Raw genomic sequence first — 27,500 nt, 5'->3', positions numbered from 1 at the left:
CCCACATGGTGCAGACTAAAGATCACTGAGATTACTGAGGACGGTTCCACTTACACACCATGAACCTCAGCTCATATGAACAGTTACGCTGTGACAGCTTTAACACTGCGATCACTCGAGTCTCCATCAGTGACCAGCGGAGACGTTCAACACACTACTTCCTGTAGTATCAGTACATTTATAGAAGGGTGTATTTATTTATAATCGCACTATCCGGTGTCACCCAGATGAGGACGGGTTCCTTCGGAGTCCGGTTGCTCTCGAGGTTTCTTCAGGGAGTTTTTCCTCACCACGTCTCCTCTGTCTGCTCATTAGAGATAAATTCATACATTTAACATCTCTATCCTGGGTGTATATATTTCTGCACCGCTGCTCCGGGACGACGTCCACCGTTAAACACGCTGCACACACAACACTGAACTGAACTGGAAACATTTGGTCTGCAGAACATATTTCCGAACAACTTTCAGAGAGGTTTAGCAGGCGTCCCGCGAGCGTCTCAAGGCTTCACTCGATTCCCGCTCACACTGACGAACCATAATAACTGCAGCTAAAAACAAAGCCAGAGTAAGCTCACGGAGCTGCTGTTTATCCATCACGAAGGATGAGCGCCACGAGCAGAAACCCCCGGAGTGTAAACAGGAGCGCTCTGACCAATCAGAGGACAGCTTACTCACGTGTGACGCTTTGCAATGTTACCTTGTGAAAGCAGAAGAAAATACGACACTAACAATTAAAGTCACGGATCCACAGATCTGAGGAGATCACCTCCCGTGACGGTCTCAGTTCGGCTCGCTTTAAAAGGGCATGAGACGGTTTGGATCCGGAAAGAACCGGGCGTGTACACTCTGAGGGGAGAACCGTGAGCGGAGCAGAGGGCATGCGGTTACAGCTTAAAAGCAGCGTGGAGAGCTTTCGGAAGCGAATGATTTTGTACTGCGAGTGTTGATTTGGGCTGGAATGGTCACGCTGTCTCACTAAACAACAACAACAACAACAACAACAACAACAACAACACAGGTGGTGCTGATTTATTTCTTCCACAAAGCTGATGAGAAGGAGGAGGAGGTGGCGTAATATCAGTACGCGTCTGTGCCCTTTAAGGCTTCTCATCTTCCTGAAAGGAACCTCTTCTGGTCCTGAAGCACGACGTGTTCTACACAGAACCTTAAAGAGAACCGTGACGGATCTAAGTGTGTACGCTCTTCATTTATTCCTTCACTCGTCCGTTTCACACGCAGCGTTTTCTCTGAAATCCGGATCGGATCCGTTTACGATGCAGTTTTCGATTCAGTGGATTTACGTGTCGCGTGTCTTCTACACAATAAATAAGCAAACGAGCACGTAGTAATAGTTCTGAAATGAGACGTGACCCATTTTATTAAAACATCCATGACCGTCCGCCATGTTGAGAAGGACACCGGGTCGGAGTCCCGCTGCAAGGCATCATGGGTAAATGTAAATGGTGCTCCTGAAGTCCACGGCGGTGTGAACTCGACCCCTCGTCTATTAAGTAACGGAACAGGTTATAAAAAATGTCCAAGGGGACTTGATGAAGGGGAAGTGGACGAGTGGACGAGGACGATTAGAGCGGCGTGATGGGTCACACCGACGCCGTCGGACCGGATGTTAATTGGAAATTCGAGGTCTCGCTCCCTGGTGGTTGGTTCCTCTCGGCTGGAGGAATTACTACAGGACTGAAGATCAAGATCACTCCCTCCCTCCCTCCCTCCCTCCCTCCTTACTTCCCTCCCTCCCTCCCTTCCTCCATTTTCTCCCTCGTTTTTCCGCTTTCCTCTTTTTGTCGATTGGCAATTTGTGGCCACGTCTCATGGGCAGGAGGACGAGGAGGAAGAGGAAGGGGGGTTTGACCGAGACTTTTCTGCTACACCAATTTCGTCCTTGCCTAGAATTCAATCTCTCTTACACACACACACATATACACAAACACACACACTCACACTCAGCCCCCTCTGTGTCAATTAGAGAACACCAGCGAGGCAGCACAGCAGGTATCAACACTATTCCACTTTCTAATCCCCCACCACACACACACACACACACACACACACACACACACACACACACACACACTCATATATAACACACCAGGGCAACAATATAGGTATATAGGTGCCCCACATTATCCCCCCAACACCACCATTACACATCGTATAAATCTAAGAGAGAGGGAGAGGGAGAGAATAAATGCCACACACACACACACACACACACACACACACACACACACTCTCTCTCTCTCTCTCTTGCTCTCTCTCAGGGCACAGATTGGTGGAATTAGCCTCCCCGTGGCCCCGCTTCATTCACATTGTCGTATTCAGACTAGAAAGTGAGCCCTATTTAAATGATAATGAGGATTTAGGGCTGAGAGAGCAGCGAAACATTCCGGCACATTCCGGTCTGAGCTCCATAAGTCTCGGCACCCCGTGCTAACCTGCTGTAGGGCGAACTACTTAGCAATGTCGTGTCACGATAAGCCAGATTTAAGATTTTACACCGTTTATTTACAAAGAAAATCAATATCAGTCTGAGGAACATTCTTCCACATAAACACCACCTGAATTTAAATAATAATAATAAAAATAATAATAATAATAATAATAGTAATAATAATCATGTTATTTATTTATTTTATAAATAACAACAATCTTTATTTATACTAAGCCTAACCCATATCTTCTGTCATAAATTTACCACCAACTGCGAAAGAAAGGAAGTTTTCTGAATTTCTGTTCCCCGCCACGTTCCCCCTGACAACCCAAATTGGGCGGAGCTTTCGTCTGATACGTCAATGTTAAAAATAAACCAATCAGAATTAGCCACTTGGTTACATCAGCTCCCCTTTTACCCCAAACACACAGACTAAAGTGACTTCTTTCCTGCTCAACGCCACCCCTTCATCGTTTATCTGACTATATATTGTTTTATTCTTTCAGATTTGGGAATCAAAACGGGGAGTGTCTTATAAAAAAATAAACGTAAGGAACACTAATTAAAAAATAAATATATTCGTGTGGGGCAGTGACGAGTATTTCTAGCGTACCTCGTACGGTTTATCATGTTGTTTAAGAAAAGAGAATTAGCAACGGGGCGCTCGTCATAATGTACACCTGGTGATGTAGAACACTACGCAAACTGGATGTTTATTTAATTAACACCATTAAAATAAATAAATAAAGGAATAAAACTCATGATGTACGCGTGGGCACGTTTCTTTCACTGCGTTTCTCATGCACGTGTGATCCAATCAAATCCAATCAAAAAGTTATGGATCTGATCTCGCCGAGCTTCACCCTGAACTTACGTCATGTGCAGTACATAGAAATATGAATAAAAGATCAGTATTCTCGATTACAATAAAGAATAAACATTAATAATATTATCAATAAATAATAATAATAATAATAAAGCTGTCGCATGAACACAGCCTGAATTGGGGGAACTCTCTGACCCTCACTAATGAGGCAGGAGGGACGACCTGTTCAGAGCTTTTGTTCATTTCCAAACTGACAGTCGATTAAAGGGCGGAGCTGCGTATGAATAGGAGCCAATCAGGAGCAGCCGAGCATGAAGCCAGCGAATAATAACGAAGCTGCACTGAGATTCTCCACCAGGACAAGATATAAGATATACTCATATATTACTGTATATTAACCTAATCCCCTTCAGCTAGTTAGCAGGCTAGTTAGCTAGCCAGCATGACTGCTACACTGCTAGGCTAAACACCTGATCGAGTGTTCAGTTGAAGTTTACAACATACTTTATTAATACTTTTGTTTCTGTAAAAGTTTGAATTCCTCTCATGGACGAGAAAGGCACTAATAAAATTTATAAATGTGGGTTGTTGTTTTTTTGCTAATATGAAAAACGCAAACCAACCAAACACTCCTTTGTCAGTACACACTAACAGCTTGCTAACTCACTAGTGCTAATTCGTTAGCTTGCACCGAACACAATGGATCTCGGCAGTAAAAATATCGTAGACGTGAAACAAGGTACAGTGACATTTCAGGAAGCTAGCAAGCTAAGATACCAAGTGTCTGGCTAACAGCTAACACAACAGTTATATTAGTTTAAGAAATGCTAGCTGATCTAGCTGATTAACAGAGTTGCTAACTAGCTAGGACAATAATCGTCTAGGCTAGCAGTGAACACAACAGTTATACCGGCTTAGAAGCTTGCAAGATGCCTACCTGATTTGCTAACTAGCTATGATACTAATTGCCTTGCTAGCAGGTTTCTAAGCTAATATAACTGTTATGGTAGCTGCTAGCCAGACATTTTGTATCCTAGCTAGTTAGCAAATCAGCTGGTCAACTTAGAAATTAGCTAGCTGTCTATTAAGGGTTTTTGTAGCTAAGTAAGGTACTGATGATCATGCTAGCAGTGAATCCAATCACCTCAGGCAGTCAGAACAATTACTCTGAACTCATTCATCTGCTACATCGCTGATTTGCTAACTAGTTATTCAGTTAATTAGCTAGCTAGCAGCTGACACGGTCAAACTTGGCAGGAGGAACAGTCACGATGAAGAAGCAGAGGTCCTCGCTGCCTCTGGTAAGTGCACGTAGCTGGTACAGTTAGCTCGCTTTGCTAATCTAATCTGAGAACGGTGCTAGTACGAAGTCTAACGTAAACAGACTGACTTTCACTCCGATTAGTGCGTTATTCATGCTGTGTTTAACTAATTAGCTTTAGAAGCGAAATGACTGTTCTCATTAGCAGTGAAAATAATAATAGTGTTATTATGACAGGCCACGCCCACAAGCGACACACTACAACTGAGCGACTAAGGGAGCTCGACCTAGGGGAAGTGGATGAGTGCGCCACAGCAGACGTGAGCGTTCTGAAAGACTTCGCTGCATCGTAAACGCGACCGTGTTTACAGAGTTAGCATTAGCGCCGTTGTGCTGACTGACACTCTTTCTCCCTCTCTCCCTCTCTCTCTCTTTTTCTCTCTCCTCCCTGTGTGATGGACAGGTACAAACGACGTGGGCACGGCATCCTGCTTCTTAGCGCCGTTACTTTTGGCAGGAGATTAGAGGGAAATGGCAGATCAACACTGTCAGCCAGCGCAGCCTGCAATTTTCCTCACTCCTCTCAGCCCTCCCTCTCTCTCTCGCTCTCTCCCTCTCTCTCTCTCTCTCTCTCTCTCTCTCCGTTCTGTCGCTTTTCACTGTCAAAACTGTCAGGCTTTTATCGGCCTCCATCCTGCCGCCCCTCCTCCTCTCTCTCGCCCTGTCAGATTCTTTCATTTAAAAAAAGAAAAACGCAGCCTTTTTGCTCCAATCAGCGAGAAATGACAGAGAGAGAGAGAGAGAGAGAGAGAGAAACAGACAGATAGATAGAGATAGGCAAAAAGGCAGACAGAGAGAGACACATACAAAGAGAGAGACAGACTGGCAGACAGAGAGATAGACACAGACAGACAGACAGACACAGAGAGAGAAACAGGCAGATAAATAGAGATAGACAGTCAGGAAGAAAGACAGAGAGAGACACATACAAAGAGAGACAGACAGACAGAGAGAAAGAGAGAGAGAGAGAAAGTGAGAGACAGAGAGAGGGAGGGAGAGAGAGAGAGAGAGAGAAGATAAAAGCCTGATATGTCTCTCGTCCTCTAATTTCCATCAGGAACAGCACATTTAATCTCTTCATTAAGAGCTTTTTCTTCGCTCCGTCCTCCTCCTCCTCATCATCGCCCATTCGGAGAGACATGTACCCCTCCTCTCATCTCTCCTCTAGTCTTTTTTTCTCTCCCTCGCTCTGCCTGAGTGAATTTGCCTGGCGTTTGACAGGCATTAGTTAGAGAAGCATATTCAGGATTCATTTAAAACGAGCCACGTGGGAATTAGACATAAATTCTCATTACTCTGGCGTATCGCCTTATTATTTCACCCCTCCCCCCGTCTCCCCCCGTCTCCCCGTTCGCATCTAAAATCACACACACACACACACACACACACACACACACGGTTTTAGATAGATAGATAGATGCACTTTAACGATCCCTGAGGGGAAATTATCCATTACTTATTCATTACAGATGATTGATGCCTCCAGTTTCCGACTACACCGTCATTTTATCCTGATGATGTCAAGGGCACAAAGTTTGACCTTTCTAATAAAAAAATCCTCGTCGTTTCTTAACGAACGGATATTTTAATATCGGCAAGAAAACGTATGTCTTCTTGTGACATGTTACATGTGTCTGTAAGAAAAACACTAGACGCAACGGCGTAAAAACGGCGTAAAAACAGCAGCTGAGTCTCTGATCGCACGCATCTGAGACGGGCATGGGGGCGTGGCCTAAGATTCTAATGAGCAGCTTGATTGACAGCCCTCAATGAGAATCAGGATTCAAGTAGCTACGTTCACTGGGTTAGCGTTTACATTATTTGCTAGGTTAGCTTTTACTTTACTAACTAGGCTAGAATTCTCATTACTCATTAGTTTAGTTCTCATTACATGCTAGGTTAGCTTTCACTTTACTCGCTATGTTAGCTTTCACTTTACTCGCTAAGTTAGCCTTTACTTTACACGTTAAGTTAACTTTCACATTACATGCTAGGTTAGCTTTCACTTTACTCGCTATGTTAGCTTTTACTTTATTCAGAAGATTAGCTTTCCTGATCTAATCTTCCTTTGAACACAGTAATTACTACGCAGAAATCTAAGCTATAGTTGCTGCTGTTGTTCACAGTGATATTTGTATTCATGAACTGCCTGAAATCGGTTCCATGGTTACCCATAGCTAGCTAATGTAACACAATCATAAAGCTAGCATTAGCTAGTCAGATCACTACAAAATGTCTCCCTGTTTATAAAAGCCAGCATGTGTTTGTAGTTCAGCTAAAAAGCTACCAATCAACTGCAAATAAACGAATGTTTACAGATAAACAACAGCGAAGGTTAATTCAGTGCTGAAACGTTAACTACGGACAAAAGTTAATGATAAACTTGTATTTTTGTTTTTTTTTGTGAGAGAGAAGTAACGCAGTAAAACCTGCAGTGCAGTCAGCCCCGAGCTGAGCAGTACCACAGCTTCTCTCCTCACACTCATCTGTCACTGGCTGCCTAACACTATGACCTCACAGTCTGAGTGGGCAGGGCTTACCTCACTGAGGCGGTCCTTGGAGCTGCTCCGGTTGGCTGTGGAGTCCACTGCAGGAACTTTGGGCTCTGTCAAAGACCTCACCGTCTGATTGAGGGCACTTTTAAACTGGAAAAGAAAATAATAACACGTTACACCACAGCGTTACTGAATCCTGTGCTCTGATTGGTCAGAAGGTGGTGATTAGTTTTCTATAACAGCAGTTCTGACTGTAGCGCAGGTTTATATTAATGCGCAGCACGACTCGTCATGTTTTATTCCTAACCTTTTACAGAACAATAACAACAGCTAGAAGATATTCTGACCAGCTGCCCAGCGAGTGTGTGTGTGTGCGTGTGTGTGTGTGTGTGTGTTCATTCCCAGGGGCAGGCCAGGTCTCCGCATTTCTCCTCTAATTAAAACAGATCACTGTTACAATTAACCTTTCTGCTAAATATCAATTACAGCCGCAAGCAGGGACGAATTAAAGGGGTCTGACCATCACACACACACACACACACACACACACACACACACACATGCACACAAACACACGTATGTGCTTTAACCCCTCGGCCAGAAAGCTTCATGTAGGAAATCGAGAACGCTAAGCAGAAGGCCCTGAGGTGAAATTTGGTTGTACGGAGTTTCCAGGGTTTTGGGCTGTGTTCCAAATCAACCTGTAACCTCCCTAGTAGACTACGCTGTAGGGTTAGGGTTAGAGTTATGTGGACTACTCTATGTAGCACGCTAACAAAAAAAAAACAAAAAACAAACCCCATCAAATTATGGTGCACTCAGGACCTTTCCATTCCACTCATCGTTCAAGTGGATAAAACCATGAGGACACTGTTGCTAGGCAACTGAAAGCCACAGACACGAAGCATAAGCTAGCTAACAACTCAGGCTAACAATTTATCCAGCTAGCAAGTAGCTGTGAAGCCGTTTATACAGACACCACGACGGCGGAAATGAGACGGAACCATCTGGAACGTCAACATTTACCTCAGATGTGTCACTAAGAAAAGACTCAGCACTTAGCACTGACTGCTAATCAATCTTCAACAGGTTCCTACATTACACGGTACCAGCTAAACAGCTAGCTGTTTATATTTAACTAATACGATGATTAATTCAGTGCAGAACTAGCCAGCTAGCTATACCTAACACCTTATATTACAGCTGACTAGCTATTTATGTCCTTCCTCGTATTAGCTAAATGTACACAGCTGACTAGCTAGTTAGCTATTTATATTTAGCTAATACAATGACAAACTGTTGGTGTAGCATTAGCCAGAAAGTTTAATACACAAGTACTCCCTCGCTCCATCTTTCTCTCTCTCTCTCTCTCTCTCTCTCTGTCTCTCTCTCTCTCTCTCTATTTTCCCCCATTCTCTTTTCTCTCTCTCTCTCTAAGGAGAAAGGATTTGTCCCAAACCACACACTCCTGCACTAAACAGTATGTAAAAATCCCTAGATTACAAGCTGTTTTTGACTCTTTTGATTTAGGACACAACCAAGAAAAAAGGCAAGTAGGCCACACCCTGTGTGGTTACCCACAATTCAACAGGGATTTCCCATCATGCACCTCTTCATCTAACAATACAAACAAGATCATTATATGTGCTAAAACACACACACACACACACACACGTTTCTTTGATGACTTTGTTCTTTATTGGTGTTGAAAGTAGAAACATGTTTTGTTAGCGCTAATGAATGCTAATGAAGCAAATTCAAACAGTGGCTAATATTAATTCCTCTAGTTTCATCTTAACCACACACACACACACACACACACACACACACACACACACACGCACTTTGATCCCTGTCTTCTCTATTAGTGCTGAAAGTAGAAACATGTTTTGCAAATTGTTGCGAAAGCTAATGAAGCACATTTCAATACGCGGTCATGCTCAGCTAGCGCGCTTCATTTGCAAGGCAAAACCTGAGTTTTAAAATCTTTTTGGCCTGAAGCAGCACCATCTGCTCTGAAAATAAACAAATCTGTGTCTTCATCGACGACGGGCTCTTATTCTTTACAACAGCGAGATGCTGAAATTAAATTATCACCATTATTATTCTCCTCGAGGACTGCGCTCCTGCTGTTAGCCTCCTGTAGCGTTCAGCGCTTAGCCGTGCTGCGTTCACCGCCCCGGGTGCATCTTCACCGTTCACAGCAAAACTATTTGTAGTTTAGATCGAAACGCTGTGGATCAAAACGGACGCGCGAGTAAGAGTCGGTAAAAACAAGAAAGTCATATTTAACATCTAGCTTTAATGCATGATTATAGAACTAGCATGAATATCCAACTAGCTAATTAGCATATAACTTAGATAAAAAGTTAAGAGTCACTAAGTGAGGAGTGACACACAACAGACTGTGCTGTTGTACGAAAATAATGCACGCTGGAGAGTGTTATTGCACTTATACCACAACGATTTACCAACAATCACACTGCTTACTTTATTAAATTATTTAAATGAGTTAGGTTTATTGTTTAAGTTGGTTCCTGTTCTTACTTACGTTATAGCTGCGATAAACAATCATTCTCTCTCTCTCTCTCTCTCTCTCTCTCTCTCTCTAAACGCAGCTTGTCATTCTACAGAGAAACTAGAAAGCGAACGTTTGAGACTTACAAAGTGCTGACACTGGAGACTCCTTCCATAACGTCTCCTAATAATAACGCCGGTCATTTAAAGGCCTTGTCCCAAATGTTAGGGTTCGTGCCTGTGACTGTTCTTATTAATACATTTGCAATTTTATGGTTCCGTCCCATATTTGTTTTTGCTCTTACTAGAACGTTCAGTGTCTTAAGGCTTCGTCCCAAGCACTAGAATTCATCACTACTTACTGTTCTTCTAGGACGTTGCCCATTTTTTGTTTCCGTCCCAAACTAGAGCTCATCGCTAGTTAGGGGTTCTTACTAGAACGTCGGCCATTTTAAGACTCCATCCCTAACGCTAGAATTCTAGAACTGTTCTAGTAGGAGTTCATCACTGGTTAGTTAGTGTTCTTATTAGTACCCGAGTCATATTATGTTCTCTTAAAAAACAAACTCATCTCATTAGAAAAATGTCAAATAAATTTTACACAAGTGATGAACTCTGAGATTTGGGACGAGGCCTTAAAATGGCTGAAGTTCTAGTAAGAACGGTAAGTAGTGATGAGGTGTAGTTTGTGACAGATCCTTAAGAATGGATGAAGTACTAGTTAGAACACAAAGTAGTGATCAACTTTAACACTTGGGACAAGGCGCTTAAAGTTCCAACGTTCTAGTAACAGCACTAAGTATTGCTGAGCTGCAGTTTGGGACGGAGCCATACTCGGTGATATTTCTCTGGATTCGTACGAGGAGCTCAGTTTGCCTTTACGTTTTTTTTTGGGAAATGTATAAAGTTATTATCGCGTCTTGCGGCGGTTCTTCCTCAGTGTGACTTTCACACTCTAAAACGACACCTGATGTAACGAGACGTCCCGACGCTTCCTCCTATAATTAAATCCAAATTGAATTCAATTAAAATTTAATTAAAGGTTTTTTTCATGTCGGGAGGCGAGAAACTTCGTGTTCACGGCTGAGCGCCGGTTTTACACGTGTTCGTTTCTCTTTAATATTAACTGTAATTAGCACCTGTTGGGTCTTAGATCAAAGACATGTTCCTCATTATATTTAAAACTAAATAATAAATTGCTTTTGGACCAATCACGACTGATACCCGGTACTGGTACCCGGAAACATTTAACTACAAATTATGCGCTAATGAGCTAATGTTAGCGATGAACAGATGCCGGTTGTCATGGTAACATTATAATACATTCTGAGTTTTGAGAAAATCTCTTACGTGCAGTTAGCTACGTGGTTAGCTAGCTGGTCAGCTAATGCTAGCGATATTAGTTATGTCAGGAGGACATGTGGCGTGGCTACTAATTTGCATATTCATGATTATTCATAGATCCTGGTATTTTTATTGAGAGTAACGGTGTAGAGGTCGTCTCTTGGAGATTATATTAAGAGTTTGTTATTCTACATACGTTCAAAGGGTTTCAAATTAAAATGTGTGTGTGTGTGTGTGTGTGTGTGTGTGTGATGAGCTGAGAGTTGCAGGAAGTTACAACAGCTCTGTTCTGAAGACTAATTGTCTACACAAGCCAGGCTACGACCTTGGCTAACATTCTTTATCCTCTGTGTGTGCGTGTGTGTTTTGCTCCGAAGGTCAAGTGAACATGTAGCAGCTCGCTAACAAATTATGCGGGAAGGAAACATGTGTGTATGTGTGTGCGTGTGTGTGTGTGAGAGAGAGCGAAACAACACTGCTGCAGTGTGAATCGATCAGGTGTAAAAAACTGTAATATTCGACTTTAATTAATAAATAATATAACAGGTTTTTAAAAATATATTTAAACACTGATGTAGCAGGAAATTTAGCATTATGCTAATTGTAATATGGCTGTAAAGGTGTACAGAGTGAGGATGGGATGCCACGTGAATGTTCTGTGTAGTTTCCACTCACCGTAGGCTGTATAAACGACTTAACAGCAATGTACTAGCTGAAATTGTTCATCTGAGTTTAGCTAGTTAATGCTCGGTGTCTGAGTGTCCGAGTTACCTAGCAACAGTGCTGTCATGATTTTTATTCCCTCGAAGTTTGGTTAGCGGTAATGCTAAGTGTAATAACAGTGTAATTTTAGTTCTTCTGAGCCTTTTCTTAGTCATTTACCAACACATCTGAGGTAAATATTGACGTTCTGGATGGTCCTGTCTCGTTTCCACTCTCACTGCTTTTGTATAAACAGCAACGTGCTAGCTACAACATTAGCCGTGCATTATCACAGCTATGTGCTTAGAGCATCAGCTGCTTCGCAACAGTGTGGACATTTTCATCAGTCACATGCACATGGATATTAGCAAGCTAGCTAGCTACGTGTTTAGCTAACATACACCACGTGATAGTTGCTTGGTGTTACAACAACTAGCTTATTTTAATAGCAAGCTAACTATTAAATAGACTATTAAATGAAATAAAAGATTTTAATGTGTTTATAATGGTTTGTAATGGTAGTTTAATAGAAAGTTTGGTTCCTATACTGATCTGATTTTATTGTTGTGCTAATCAAGGGTATGTGCACAAAGATCCTGTGTGATTCTGGTGGTTTATAACATTTGGGAATTTCCTAAAGCATTGTTTCACTGTGTGAGGCTTTTAACTTTGTCTAATCACTGCTACTATTTTATGCTAATTTTGACTAGCGCTGCTGGTACATGGTTATTCATGTAAAAAGACTGAATCAATGCAAAAATGACAATATATACATCACTTTTCAGCATCTGCTATTCCGAAACTCCGGCTTTATTTCCATAAAACACACCGCTGATGTTTATTATAATTGCGCTAACATCGTTAAGTCGGCCGCTGTAAACGTTCTGCATTTTAAACATATAAACTTTCAAAAATATAAGCTTTCATAACAGCACGGGAAAGAAGTGAAATAATTCCGCATAAAGTCTGAAAATAGATTCAGCACATTTCAGAGGTCACAGGGTTCATCTTCAGCGTTTTCTATAAGAAACACCGTAGGGAACTTAACGCACGACCTTTACACCTACAGAAAAAAGTCAAAGTGCACCAGCAGGAACTGTTTTTATTTCATCAGTTATCCAGTAATAACACGTTACGTTACTCAGACGATCAACACGGAGGAGACAGCAGCGGAGTCGCGTCTCAGAACACACGATCTGAATTATAAACATTCCCTACAGAGGAACCGGGAACATTTCTATACAGCGCTCTGTACTTAGCTCCAGTTAGCTTCAGTACACGAGGGGGTTCTTAAATTCACTAACCGCTAAACACTAACTGACTGGAAGAAATCGGTCACATTAGATTTGTTAAATGGGTCATTTTTTAATAGCGAATATTTTACACATATAATAATTTTACATCTTCTATTTGTTAAATTTAGTATTAATATTTCTACTTGTTACATTCAGTTGATTGGATTCTTGTTCTATTTTCTGTATTCTACTAGTTAGAGTTTCTGAATTGTGATCAAATTCTATTGGTTGAAATCTGTTGATTGAATTCTATTGATCAGATTATATGAATTGAATTCTGTTTGCTGAATGCTGTTTGTTGAATTCTGTTTACTAAAGCCTCTATTTGCTGAATTTTATTTATCAAATTTTATTCCTTGAATTCTACTTATTGCATTTTATCTATTAACTGCTATTGCTCAAATTCTATTTGTTGAGTTCACTTTATTGAATTGTATTGATTAAGCTCTATTGGTCAATTCTATTCACTGAAATCCACTGATCAAATTCTATTCCTTGAATTCTATTCATCAAATTCTATACACTGCATTCCATTTATTCAATTTTAGCTATTAAATTCTATTGGGCAAATTCCATTCATTGAATTCATCCATTCATTCTATTTCTGAATTCTATTTATTGAATTTTATTATTATGCTCTGTTGATCAAATTCTATTTGTCAAATTCTATTTATTGAATTGTATTTGTTGAATTTTATTTATTGAACTCTATTTGTCTATTTGTTAAATTCTATTGTTAAATGTTTGTATTTGTTTAATTCTAACGATCTTGTAAATCATGATGTAAACAGCACCGGTGTACTGCGCTCTGATGTTAGTGTGTATGTCACGGGCTTTGTTTTGTGTTAAAGAATAAAATAAATCTTGCGTGACGTATTCGAAACCAGGCCGAATCCCTCAGAAAGCGTCTCTCACCTCTACACTCCGCGTCTGTCCTTAAAGGTTCTCCGTAGAACCCTGTGAACAACAACGTTTCAGGAAGCGTTCATTTTACAGAAGCTAATCATCTTTAATCGTCCGAGGAACCCTCGAAGAACCCTTTATATATAAACTGGCTAAGTGTGCAGAACAAACTCCAAATGACTGAGAAATGATTTTCTTCTTAACATCCAGAACCTGTCAGGAGTTTAACGGTTAACGTTTTGGCACTCGGTACAGTCTCGGGAAAAAAAGAGCTCCTTGAGGGTTCTACTTGGAACCCGTTCTGATAGGACATTAATAATACACAATTAAACACATAAAACCTTCCAGCCTTAGCTTTAACTGCATTACGCAGTCCTTTGTGAATCGTCTCACAGCATGCAGTGCATTATGGGTAATGTTTTCAAATCAAGAGGGAGAGAGGGAGGGAGAGAGAGAGAGAGAGAGAGAGAGAGAGAGTTTTATCTTAACCTCTCAAAGTAAAGTGATAATATCTATGTGAGCACAGGCCTGTGTTAATTAAGGTGAACACACATGAAGCGCGGCTGTGTTTGTGTGTGTGTGTATGTGTGTGTGTGTGTGTGTGTGTGTGTGTTGGAGATGAAGCTCTGGAGGAGAAGGAGGAGGAGGAGGAGTGTGTGATGTTCCTCTCTTTCCCTCTGACAGAGCCACGGCGCTCGTTAAACCTTTTCTTTATCTCTTAACAATCGCTCTAATTATGTTCATTGAAGGGGGCCAATTAGCGCGGGGCCGTGTGCGCCCGAGGCCGCGCGCCGCCACACCAACGTGCAATTAACGCCGCCAAAATTTATTTAGAGACACTTCTCGCCTTTTGACTCCCTCCAATTATCACTAATCAATGCTGCCGAGAGACGGGTCGCCGTAATTCATCAGGAGAGAGAGAGAGAAAAAAGTGACACACACACACACACACACACACACACACACACACACACACACACACACACACACAAGTCCTCGCTGACTCTGAAGGGCAAAAATGTCAGACACAACAACATTACAAGCAGAGAGAGAGAAATAAAGCACACATGAAGCACATTAACAGAGAAAGAGAGAAACAGAGACACAAATACACAGAGGGAGGGAGAGAGGTAAGGATAGAGAGAGAGAAAAATAAACAGACGGAGGGAGACAACAGATAAAGAGAGACACACAGATATACAGAGTGACATATATAAATATATACATATGTGTGTGTGTATATGTATGTATATGAGAGAGAGAGAAACAGACACACACACACACACACACACACACACACACAGATGGGAAGAGAGAGAGACAAATAGAGAGACACAGATAGGCAGAGGGAGACATAGATAAAGAGAGACACACACACACAGGGAGGCAGAGAGAGACACAAGATAAAAAAGAGAGGCAGAGAAAGACACAAATAAGCAGATAGAGAGCGAGACAGGTAGCGAAACAGAGACACAGAGAGAGAGAGAGACACACACAGGTAGGCAGAGAGACACAGATATATATATAAAGAGAAACAGACACACACAGACAGACAAACAGAAAGACAGACAAACAGAGATGCAGAGAGAGACAGTAGAGAGTGACTGCGTTTACACGGACAGCAGTAATGTAATTATTGACCTTATTCTGAATAAGACGTATAATAATGTGATTAAGGTGTTTACATGAGTGGCTTTTAGAATACTCCTGTCATGTACCTGGTTTACATGTTCTAGAACATAATTAGATGAAGAGCACGCGTCATCATGTCCCCGCGCCACGCCGTCCGACGTCCCTCCAGAATTTCACGCATCAACATGCAGTTGGTCTTCGTTATGGGACCGTATACAGTTCTGGGTGTGTTTATTTAATTTTTTTACGGACGCTTTAAGTGCAGTTAATTATTAGTCGTGCTGTACGTGCTAACAGACGACTGCTTGAAGCCGTGGGCTGCGTCCCAAACCGCGTACTTACCGTCTGTATAGTAGCCGAGATACATGTATTTCTCCCCACTACAGGCCTATAGTGGGCAAGTACGCGGTTTGGGACGCGGCCGAACTCTCTTGTTCACCGTAAAATGTTGAGCGCTGCCGTGTGTGATCGTGTCCTGTCGCACAATGCGGTGAAAACTCTCACACGACGTTCATAGTGTGATTAAGGTGTGAACACGTCTGTAAGGAGTACTCCACACGTCTTAATTCCATTTGTCTTTACTTTGAGTGTGACTTTAATCAGATTAAGGTCATCAGTAATCTCTGTTTACATGCCAGTTTCTTAATCAGAGTATCGTCTTAATCGGGTTCATATCGGATTACTGTTGTCCATGTAAACGCACTGAGAGACAGAGACACACGCAGACAGACACAGAGAGACACAGTCACAGATAAAGAGAGATAGAGAGATAGACAGGGAGAGATGCACACACACACACACACACACACACACACACAGAAACTTCATTTTAATGGTGGCAATCAATTTAAACAAAGCTGCAGGTGCCATTACTTTACATTACACCGGGATGGATTTGTCCAAACTTCTGTGGCGGAATCTCAGATGTTCCACTGGACACTGATTAGTGCACTTGGTAGAGTCACTATGTAGTCAGTGTGGTGTTCCCTATGTAGTGAGCATCTATAGTGAATCTGAAGGAAACTGGAACGTAACGAAAACATGGTGTAAATTTATGCAGATGAAAAAAAAATAAACCTGAAACTTTCATTCTGATGTTAAAACCGTAACGCTGCTCACGAATCGTACAGGAAACTAAAAAGAGAGATCAACTTTATCAGGCTGAAGATCAGACTCCACTCTGTGACCGTAAGCATTACTATTAGCACGACAATTCCGACCAATCGGTGAGCTGCACTGTTTATAGCTCCGCCCACAAGTCCATATTTGGTTATTCTTGATATTTAAATTCAGAACTTAGCTACAGTACGATGAGTAGAAATCATCACAAACTGTATGAGAGGGTTATTTTATCCACGATTAATCAATACATCGATGTGAAAAAACACACAAAGATAGAATTACTCGTGTGTGTGTGTGAGAGAGAGAGAGAGAGAGAGAGAGAGAGAGAAAATGGCGTGTTTGGTATTAATGCGTGTTTAACACCCGACTATCAGCGCTCACAACACCACATCTGTTTGTTTGAGTTCCACTTCAGTAATTAGCTAATTAGCCCGCTAAATTAGGAGCGACGCTGAAAGTGTACACTTCGCCTTGTGACACACAGATAACACACACACACACACACACGCACACACACACACACACACACCTCACTTCACTACGAGAACATAAATCTGAAGTCGAGATAAACTACATAATTTGGACAAAAAAACCCCAAGTAATTTTGTATTTTCTCTGCACGCTGTTATGCTCACGATTAGACGTGCACATGTACAAGAAAAAAAAGCAATAAAGAAATGAAATGTAAATATTTAATACGTCTCATGCGCTAGACGCTAACCAGCAAGCTTGAAAAGCTTAAACAAACATCTCTTAAAGCCTCTGTAACATGGCTACCATGCTAGCTCAGCTAACTAGCTACTTTCGGCTAGCTACAATGTCCAGCTCGGTATTCCAGTTTGGTAAGTGTCTGAAAATTTAACAAGCCAGACTCATTTCTATTTTCATTTCATTTCAAAGACTTGTTATTAAATAAGGTAGCTAAATGTTAATAGCGAGGTAATACAGCTACGTAGCTAGCAACACATCTAGCCAGTCAGCAAATCCCTGATTGTAGTGAGCTGTGTGTTAGCAGCTAAACGTCATTAGCAGCTAAACATTTCGCACTTCACACTACCAGTGAAACCCCGCCTCTACAAAACACAACAGAGAAAAGGTATGACTTTACTGAGTGACTTTACTGAGTGACTTTACTGAGTGACTTTACTGAGTGACTTTACTGAGTTAGTGAATCTAGCTAGCTGGCTAGTCGATGTATCATTAGTACGCGGTTCATTAAACGTTTTCATTTAGCTAGCAACAGTTTAGCTGGAAATTCTGCTTCAACACAGCTAGAAACTTTTTACAGATAAGCACTACATCGCACAATCATATATTTAACATTATTTCACTTTTTAAAAAAAACAACAACATTTTATAGCTAGCACCATGATTATTGTGATAAGCACAAGATCACAGGGTCTGTTTAACGTTCTCTAGAATATCCGTAGCTGGCAACACGGCTAGTTTTAGCTAGTGATGCATGGCTAGCAACGTGTCAAAGTTTGTGTCTAACGTCTAAATCACAGAATCAGTAGGCTAATCGCAGAACCTTTGTAATTAGCAAAGCTGCTAGTTTTATGTATAAACATGAAACACGGGGATTATGTTGGTTGTTTAAAGCTGTAAAGTCGTACTGAAACTCCGCTGAAGGATTATTTTAGCTAGGGCTAGTAACGTGGCTAGTTTTACGAATAGACGTGGACGTATGAACGTATAAATCGTGTTTATCTTGTAGCTAGCAATGTGGCTAGTTTTATAGATAAACAGTGAATATCAGGATCATACAGATGATTGCTAAATCCTTTCGGAGAACTATCGTAGCTAGCAATGTGGCTAAATTTACAGCTAAACGTTGGAATCAGGTCGTTTTTGAGAAATGTTTTCGCTAGCAAAGTGTAAAGCTGATTTGTAGCTTTTATATGCAGGTTTATTTTTGCATTATTGAGAAACTGTTCATGTAGAAATGTTATAACCGAGACAGCTAAACTGCTGGGGATAGACTTCCATTATCTGTTAGCTACGTTAGCCTCGTAGCGCCAACACATCCTGGCTAATCGATTTCGTACATTTGGAGGGAAGAGGGAGGTTTTATTTTTAGCTGAAGCGCCCCTTTAGCGATGGAACATGACGTCTCGGACGCACGTAGAGAGAAAAATCCGAGCTAAACCGATGGAGTGTGTAGCGCTCTGTGTGTGGTGTGTAAAAAAAAAAAAAAAGACAGGAAAAACTCTCTTCTCTGCACTCAGATATTCCGTTTAAATATTTACGTGTAATAAAAAGTGATTTTTCGCCCGCACTTTCCGACAGAACGGTTTGACCTTGAGCCTGTGAATAATTTTAAATAAAGCGGCAGGACGTGAACACACTTCACCGTGATTCAATCATCGGGAAATATCATCCATCATGTCAGGAAGGTACACACACACACACACACACACACACACAAACACGCAGAGTATCCTCAAAAAATATGCAGTCATTATGAGGCAATATCAGGAGCATCCATTACTGAAACACATCACACACTGGTGGAGTTATTCGCACACACACAGCGCCCCCTGGTGGATCAACACACTTTTTTTTAGTTCTGGCTGCAATATTACAGCTAGTTTCAGTGTGTGTGTGTGTGTGTGTGTGTGTGTGTGTGTGTGTGTGTGTGTGTGTGTGTGTGTGTGTGTTTCTGCTGGTACTGTGTATTGTCATTTTCAGGATGTTAAGGTTTAAATAAGAGTGAAATGTGTTGTTTAATCGTTTACAAGCTTGGTCTTTACGGTGATGTGTAAAAGGTGAAGGATGAGATGGAGTAATGTGTCTGTGTGAAAAGTAATAATGAATATGTGTGCATTAATTATTATATATATATATAAGCGTGGAGATAATAATAGGAATAATAGGAGTGTGTGTGTGTGTGTGTGTGTTACCATCATGTAGCACAGACAGTCTAAAGACACCTACAACCTTACATGACCAGCAGGTGGCAGTGTTGCATCACCACACACACTAAAGCAGCACAGTGACATCATATGGGAATAAACATAAAGCTCAGCACATAGTGTGTGTGTGTGTGTGTATGTGTGTGCGTGTGTGTGTGAAAAGCTTTTAATGTTGTTCAGATGCAAGCGTAAAGTGCTGAAGGAGGCGTCAATAAAGTCACAAGTCACTCAGTCACAATAAAGGAGGCGTGGTCTCAGTGTGTGTCACAGTAAATGGGAGTGACCTGTGTATGTCAATCACGAAGGAGGTGTGTCCTGTGTGTCAGTCACAGTGAAGGGGGTGTGGCCTGTGTGTGTCATAGTGAAGGAGGCATGGCCTGAGTGTGTATCAGTCACATTGAAGGAGGTGTGGCCTGTGTGTGTCAGTCACAGTGAAGGAGGTGTGGCCTGTGTGTGTCAGTCACAGTGAAGGAGGTGTGGCCTGTGTGTGTCAGTCACAGTGAAGGAGGTGTGGCCTGTGTGTGTCAGTCACAGTGAAGGAGGTGTGGCCTGTGTGTGTCAGTCACAGTGAAGGAGGTGTGGCCTGTGTGTGTCAGTCACAGTGAAGGTGGCGTGGCCTGTGTGTGTCAGTCACAGTGAAGGAGGCGTGGCCTGTGTGTGTCAGTCACAGTGAAGGAGGCGTGGCCTGTGTGTCAGTCACAGTGAAGGAGGTGTGGCCTGTGTGTGTCAGTCACAGTGAAGGAGGCATGGCCTGTGTGCATCAGTCATAGTGGAGGTGTAGCCTGAGTGTATCAGTCAGTCAGGGACGCGTGGCCTGAGTGTATCAGTCATAGTGAAGGAGGTGTGGCCTGTGTGTGTCAGTCACAGTGAAGGAGGCGTGGCCTGTGTGTCAGTCACAGTGAAGGAGGTGTGGCCTGTGTGTATCAGTCATAGTGGAGGTGTAGCCTGAGTGTATCAGTTAGTCAGGGACGCATGGCCTGAGTGTATCAGTCATAGTGAAGGAGGTGTGGCCTGTGTGTATCAGTCATAGTGAAGGAGGTGTGGCCTCTCTGTGTGGCCACTTTTCAGCACTGAGCTGCAATAATAACCATCACACAAGGTTAGGTAGTTGTGAATTTAATATCCACACACACACACACACACACACACACACACACACGCGCATGCATGCACGCACACACTGTAGAGTAATTGTGTTTCCTCTGAACTGCAGGAAATGACTGAGATCTGCAGAACGATAATCCTGGAGCCCAGACGGCCTCTCTCTGTGTGTGTGTGTGTGTGTGTGTGTGTGTGTGTGTGTGTGTGTGTGTGTGTGTGTGTGTGTGTGTGTGTAACTGTGTGCTGCTCTATTATATCTGTTGCACAGACCCAGTGTCTAATCTGGAACCATTCCACGCTTTTTCTAATCCGGTAAAATTGGTTCGGTTCCACAACTAAACTGCTGCTTGTCTGAAACGGAGAGCTATTAGGACCTCAGGGGGCGGAGTCATTCAATCACCATGACAACGACTCAAGCCACAGGTCACAGTGCTGTGAAAAAGCATTTGCCCCTGATTTTGCCCTCCTGATTTCTTCGGTTGTTGTACACATCTCACAGTAAACTGTTCCAGAAATGAAAAGAAAAGTTTTTCACCCTGATGACGGGTGCTGGATCACCGTTCTTTGCTTCAATAAAAATAAATAAAAGAATTAAAAACTGTATAGTGTGTGTACTCGGGTCGCCTGCGTTTTATATTGTATTTCGTTCGAAGATTATAAAACTATTCAAACTGATTATTATTTTATATTTATTCAAAGAATGAATCAGCGAGTAAATAACTTCTCATTTTTGCACAGAATTCACACTGAAATTCATTTTTGTATCAAATCCATTAAAATTTTTAAATGTTAAATAAATAATTTACTTTTTTTACTTTTTAATTTTACATGAATTATTAATTATATAATGTAAATGTCGCACTTATATAGCACTTTTATCCAAAGTGTTTTACACTGTGTCTCATTCACCCTTTCACACACACGCATAAACTCACACACACACCAGTGGTAGCAGAGCTGCCATGTAAGGTGCTAACTTGCCATCGGGAGCAACTTGGGGTTCAGTGTCTTGCCCAATGACACTCCGGTATGTGGAGTCACGTGGAGTCACGTGGAGTCACGTGGAGTCACGTGGAGTCACGTGGAGTCACGTGGAGTCACGTGGAGTCACGTGGAGTCACGTGGAGTCACGTGGAGTCACGTGGACCGGGAATCGAACCGCCGACCCTACGATTAGTGGACGACCCGCTCTACCACCTGATCCCCAGCTGCCAGTGTCATTGTTAAAACAGTTTACTTGTTACATATCTTGCTAAAAATCCTTGTTGTAACATTAATTATTAATTATTTAAACTTGTAATTATGTTCATTTTTTCTTTTTTACCAAGCAGTAAATCAGGATGTGTGCTGACAGTTACGTGAAATTACAACATTTTTATTGTGGTTATGTTTTTACTTTTTAAAAAAAATGTTTTACCCCAAAATACAGACGATTATCAAAGAGATGTTTATTATCTCAACCTTGTTCCTCCGCTACAGTGCTAATGTAGCTAAAAGGCAATGGAAGCTTATAGCCACCAGTTTAGCATGAAATTTTTATTTCTATTTTTTACCCAACACGCTCAGAGACGTACGAGAAACTAAACCTGATGTACGCTTGGCTGCAGTGCATTATGGGTAACTCACACTGAGAATAACAGCATATAAACACTCCAGCGTCAAATAACCGCCATTAAAAATCTGTGTGTTAGTGTTTGGGTCGAAGCCTAAATCAGCAACGGCTTCAACACACACTGGAGAGATGCATTTATTTGTGTGTGTGAGTGTGTGTGTGTGTGAGTGTGTGTGTGTGTGTGTGTGTGTGTGTGTGTGTGTGTGTGAGAGAGTGTATGTGTGTCTTCACTGCGGCTCACAAGAGCAAATCAAGCAGCAATTCGAGAGCTCTTTCATTAGTGTGTGTCCCTGTACAACACACACACACACACACACACACACACACACACACACACACACACAGCCAGATGGCCACTTTGTGCCGCGTCTTCCGCTCTGCAATTACACTCGTTCTCTTTCCCTCCTTCCTCTATCAGGGACTATGTGTGTGTGTGTGTGTGTGTGTGTGTGTGTTTGTGTGTGCCATCTGCAGGAAAACTGGTTTTCATGCAATTAACTACAGGAACAGGCCAAACTGCCGCAATAAAGGGTAAATGATGAAAAAGCTGTATTAGAGAAACGAAAGGGAAAAGAGAAGATTGATTCAATTCAACTGAATTGATTCAATTCACTGTGATATTTGAAACTGAGTCATTTACAGTGAATCAAAACAATAATTAATTTTCCAAAGTTTACTCATCAAATCAAATCATGGTGAAATTTCAGACGTCACTGAATCATTCACATTAAGAAGAAGAAGAATCCTAACTGAATCAAATCATGGTGATATTTGGCACATCACTGAATCATTTACAGTGAATAGAATCAATAAATCGTTTCCCAAGCATCCTAATTGAATCTAATCACTGTGATATTTGAAACTTCACTGAATCATATACATTGAATCAAAACACTAAATTGTTTTCCAAAGAATCCTAATCGAATCGAATCATGAAGTTATTTGAGACCTCACTGAATCGTTTATAGTGAATCAAACCAATAAATCATTTATCAAAGAATCCCAACTGAAACAAATCATGGTGATACTGCAGACTTGACTGAATTGTTTACACTGAATCAAAAATGAGTCATTTCTCAAAAAATCTGAATCAAACTGAATTTTGGTGATATTTTATACTTCTCTGAATCACTTACATGGAATCAGAACCTTAAATCATTTCCAAAGAATCCAAATCAAATCAAATCATGGTCAAATTTGGTACCTTCACTGAATCTTTTACAGCGAATCAAAACCATTAATCGTTTCCCAAAGAACAGTAATTGAATGACAGTAAAATGTAAGAATTGATTGAATCATTTATATTAAATCTAAACAATTCATTGTTTCTCAAAGAATCCCAGTTGAACTGAATCATGATATTCGAGACTTGACTGAACTGTTTCTGTTGAATCAAAGCAATGAACACTTTCTCAAAAAAAATCTGAATCAAATCTTCTTGATATTTGATACTGAATCACTTACATTGAATCAGAACAATAAATAATTTCCCAAAGAATAATAATCTAATCTAATCATTGAGATATATAATACTTCACTGAATTATTTACAATGAATCAAGAATCCTATTTGAATAAAATCTTGGTGATATTTGAGACTTCGAGACTGAATCATTTACACTGAATCATTTCCCAAGGAATCCGAATCAAATCGAATAAAGGTGATCATTTGATATTTCACGGAATCATTTTACAATTAAATCAAGAATCCTGTTTAAATCTAATCGAACTAAATCATAGTGGTGATTTAAAAGATGTTGTCACCATGGTAACTAAACTGTTTAGCTTTCCCTGAAGGCAGTATTTAGGTTGGGTTAATTCCTCGTATTCAGAGTCGGGTTTCGCACATAGAGGTATCAGAGGACTGAGACAGAGTTTTATAATAGACACTAAGATTTTTTAAAATATTATATATATATATATATATATATATATATATATATATATATATATATATATATGTATATATAATATTATATTGTATTATAATTATATATGTATTATATCATAATAGTATATTCCTCACTGTAGTCCAAATATTTCGTGTTATCTGACAGGCATTTTAGTCCGCTAACTCTAGCTAGCTAGCTAAGATACAGCGTAGAGAACAGCGCTATCACCTCTGGTCGCTTCCAGTTTTTAATTGATCTGTGTCTTATTCTAATTTTATATCTAATTTGTGTATATTTTTTTTCTCTCCAGCCTGATAAACATTTGGCAGTTTCACTGGGTCAATTTGACTGAATTGAAGCTCTGAACTGATTCCTGAATGAATCAATCAAAGCGAATCATTTCATCATTTAATCATGAGGTCACAGAGTTGCACTCAAGCCACCTGTGGTAAGTATGTTGTTAGCTAGAGGGGCAATTGTTGAGGATTCACACACACACACACACACACACACACACACACACACACACACACACACACACACTGACCCGTTTGTTCTTGTTGGAGTAGGTTCTCTGCAGCAGTCTCTCCTGCGTGTGCTCCGTGTTGTTGGGCAGGTCGAAGCCGTTCTCCTCCACCTCATCCTTCACTTCCTCCTCCTTTTCCTCCTCTGCTGGCTTCTGTCGTTTAACAGCGCTCGCCGTGTCCCACCTCCTCTCCTTCCTGCTGCCGTTCAGCTTCAAAGAGCCGTTCTTCTGCTGCACGAAAAAAAGGTGAAAATGTGATAAAACACAGGTAAACAGCAGCTGATTCACTGATCACACTGATCTGAGATGGGTCCGGTGGGCGTGGCCTAATATGATAATGAGCAGTTAGATTGACAGCCTTTTGTATTGACTGTAGCAACAACAGAGTTACATAGAGTTACACAGTAGCGTTATTACTTTACTCACTCACGTTATGTTTCATTCGCTAGATGATCTTCCTCTTTACTAGCTAGTTTATCTTTCACTTGCTAGGCTAGTTTTAACTTTACATGCTAGTTTAGCGTTCTCATTTCTTGCTAGATTATCGTTCACTCACTAGGTTAGCGTTCTCACAGTGCAAAGTTTTTATAAAAGTCGTAGGGGTGGGGCGAGTGACATAAGCCCTGTGATTGGTGGGGTCGGAGCCTATATAATCTTTACCCGAGATTAGCCCCTCCCACTTTACATTGTTTTATTAGTTTCCCAAAGAGATTGAATCAGATCGAATCCTGGTGATATTTGACACTTCACTGAATCGTTGGCTCTGAATCAAAGCAATGAACTGATTCCCAAAGAAAAAGAGATTGGTTAGACTTTGTACTGCGATCACTGTTAACATGAACAAACAGGGGGAGGGGCCTGCTCTTTTCTACTTCTGTCAATCAAAGCAGCAATAGCCAATCACAGTGTGTGTTAACTTCACATTTTATTTCCAACAGGATTTTATTGGAGTCACTGAGTTTCTGTGGTGGAATCTCAAACTAATAATATAGTGCACTAGGTAGGGTCTACAGCACCGGAGTGATACTCTATGTAGTGAGCACATATAGTGAATAGAAAAAAAATAGCAAATGTTAAAGTTGATGATAAGACAATGATTTTCATCTCTTCGCTTACGCAACATAATATAAACCCAGCCTAGCTACAGCTCTATCACAAACTCATTAATATTCATTATACACTCATTAATATTCAGTAGCATCCATTCGAGTTCATCATGAGGGAAATGTACATTTTAAAGCAGCTCATGAAACAGGAGATGTAAATTGTACACGTGAACAGTTTCACTAATGATTATTATGGATTTAAAGTGCAGCCACTGTTAGTGTGTGTGTGTGTGTTTGTGTGTGTGTGTGAGCTAGACAGAGAGTTAGCAGACTGAGCTGTCAACGCTAACACACACCTTTAATTAACTCACACTGAGAGCTGTGTTTACATCACCTCACACTAAAGACGCTCTGACACACACACACACACACACACACACACACACACACACACAGCAGGAAATAACGACCTTTATAAACATGACACATGTAATAATAATAAAAAACATAATAAAGCACACGCTCTGCTAACAACACCTAGCAGATACGCTGCATGATACGACGCTTGTGTTCGTTTCGGCGATGTCGAGATTCCCGGCATCGTGCCTCGTTCTTATTCCCGTTGCTAATATTTCCCTCTTTGCTGGGAGAACACCTGAGGTCAGAGGTCATCAAGTACAACAATAAACACTGGGATCATGCAGGTTATTTAATTTATTTTTAGAGAACGTGTAGCTAGCAACACATGTAGGTTATTTGTTTTTAATTCCCATGAGACACACAGAGCATTGCAACAGAACAGTGTGTGTGTGTGTGTGTATGTGTGTGTGGAGACACGGAAGAGGGAAAGATACAGAGATGGAGGGAGGAGAGAAGAGAGAGGGACAATTCCCCCCCACACACACACCCCTGAGAGTGAGCAAGAATAAATTGAACACAGCTGTTGAGACAGAAGGTCAAAGGTGAAATCTCTGAGGAGCTCCATGGCTCCGAGATGAGAGGAATATAGATGACTGGGAGTCTTCAGGGGAACATTTTTACATCTATTATTCACACACACACACACACACACACACACACACACACACACACACACACACACACAGAGAGACAGAGGATAAAATAAATATGTCAGTGTAGAGCGTGTCACACGGTTAACCTCGTCTCCAGCAGACGCTGCTTTAATACGCTTAATTGAACTTGACATCTAAAGCTATTATTATGTAATATAATGAATTGACAGTGTGATAATCGTCCTCGCAGCACCGGGGCTTTCAGGTCAACACTCCGTCCGCTCACAGCGCCAGCGCTACAGAAAAAAGGAAAATGTTCAACTGAGTAACAGAGCGCTGAGAGGTTACGCTCCGTGTTCAAAGATCACGTGAAAGGGAAAATCAAACTTCATTTTCTTCCACAGCATGAAGTCTCTGGAGTGAGAGGACAGTATTCTGTCCTTTCGGTTCTGTTCATTTACAGAGTCAGAGTCAGAGTCAGAGTCAACTCATATTCACTGTATAAAGATGAAGACTTTGTCATAGTTTGGAGAAAGTTTACACCCCTTTAGCAATTTTACTGTAACAACTCTAGCTGCTGCTAACAGTCTCTGATCCCCAACAACCAATCACTGATCCCCACTGTTCCCAACAACCAATCACTGATCCCCACTGTTCCCAACAACCAATCACTGATCACCAGTGTTCCCAACAACCAATCACTGATCCCCACTGTTCCCAACAACCAATCACTGATCCCCACTGTTCCCAACAACCAATCACTGATCCCCACTGTTCCCAACGATCAA

The 27,500-nt window shown here is 41.2% G+C and overlaps 1 protein-coding gene across 7 annotated transcripts in view; it reads right to left on the bottom strand.

Moving 5' to 3' along the window:
- LOC108255321 (fibrosin-1-like protein) overlaps positions 1 to 27,500 on the bottom strand; it is a 233,409-nt gene that overhangs the window by 168,206 nt on the left and 37,703 nt on the right. For all 7 annotated transcript variants that reach the window (XM_053674259.1, XM_053674258.1, XM_053674262.1 and 4 more), the window contains exons 2-3: positions 24,675 to 24,884; positions 7,139 to 7,243 (exon numbers count right to left, since the gene is read on the bottom strand). In XM_053674259.1, the coding sequence (XP_053530234.1) occupies positions 7,139 to 7,243; positions 24,675 to 24,884 (315 nt within the window). The remainder of the gene's footprint in view (positions 1 to 7,138; positions 7,244 to 24,674; positions 24,885 to 27,500) is intronic.

This window comes from Ictalurus punctatus, chromosome 22 (assembly GCF_001660625.3).
Source record: "Ictalurus punctatus breed USDA103 chromosome 22, Coco_2.0, whole genome shotgun sequence".
Lineage (NCBI taxonomy): Eukaryota > Metazoa > Chordata > Actinopteri > Siluriformes > Ictaluridae > Ictalurus > Ictalurus punctatus.
The sequence above is the reverse complement of the archived record's forward strand: the minus strand, read 5'-3'. Positions and strand labels throughout refer to the sequence as shown.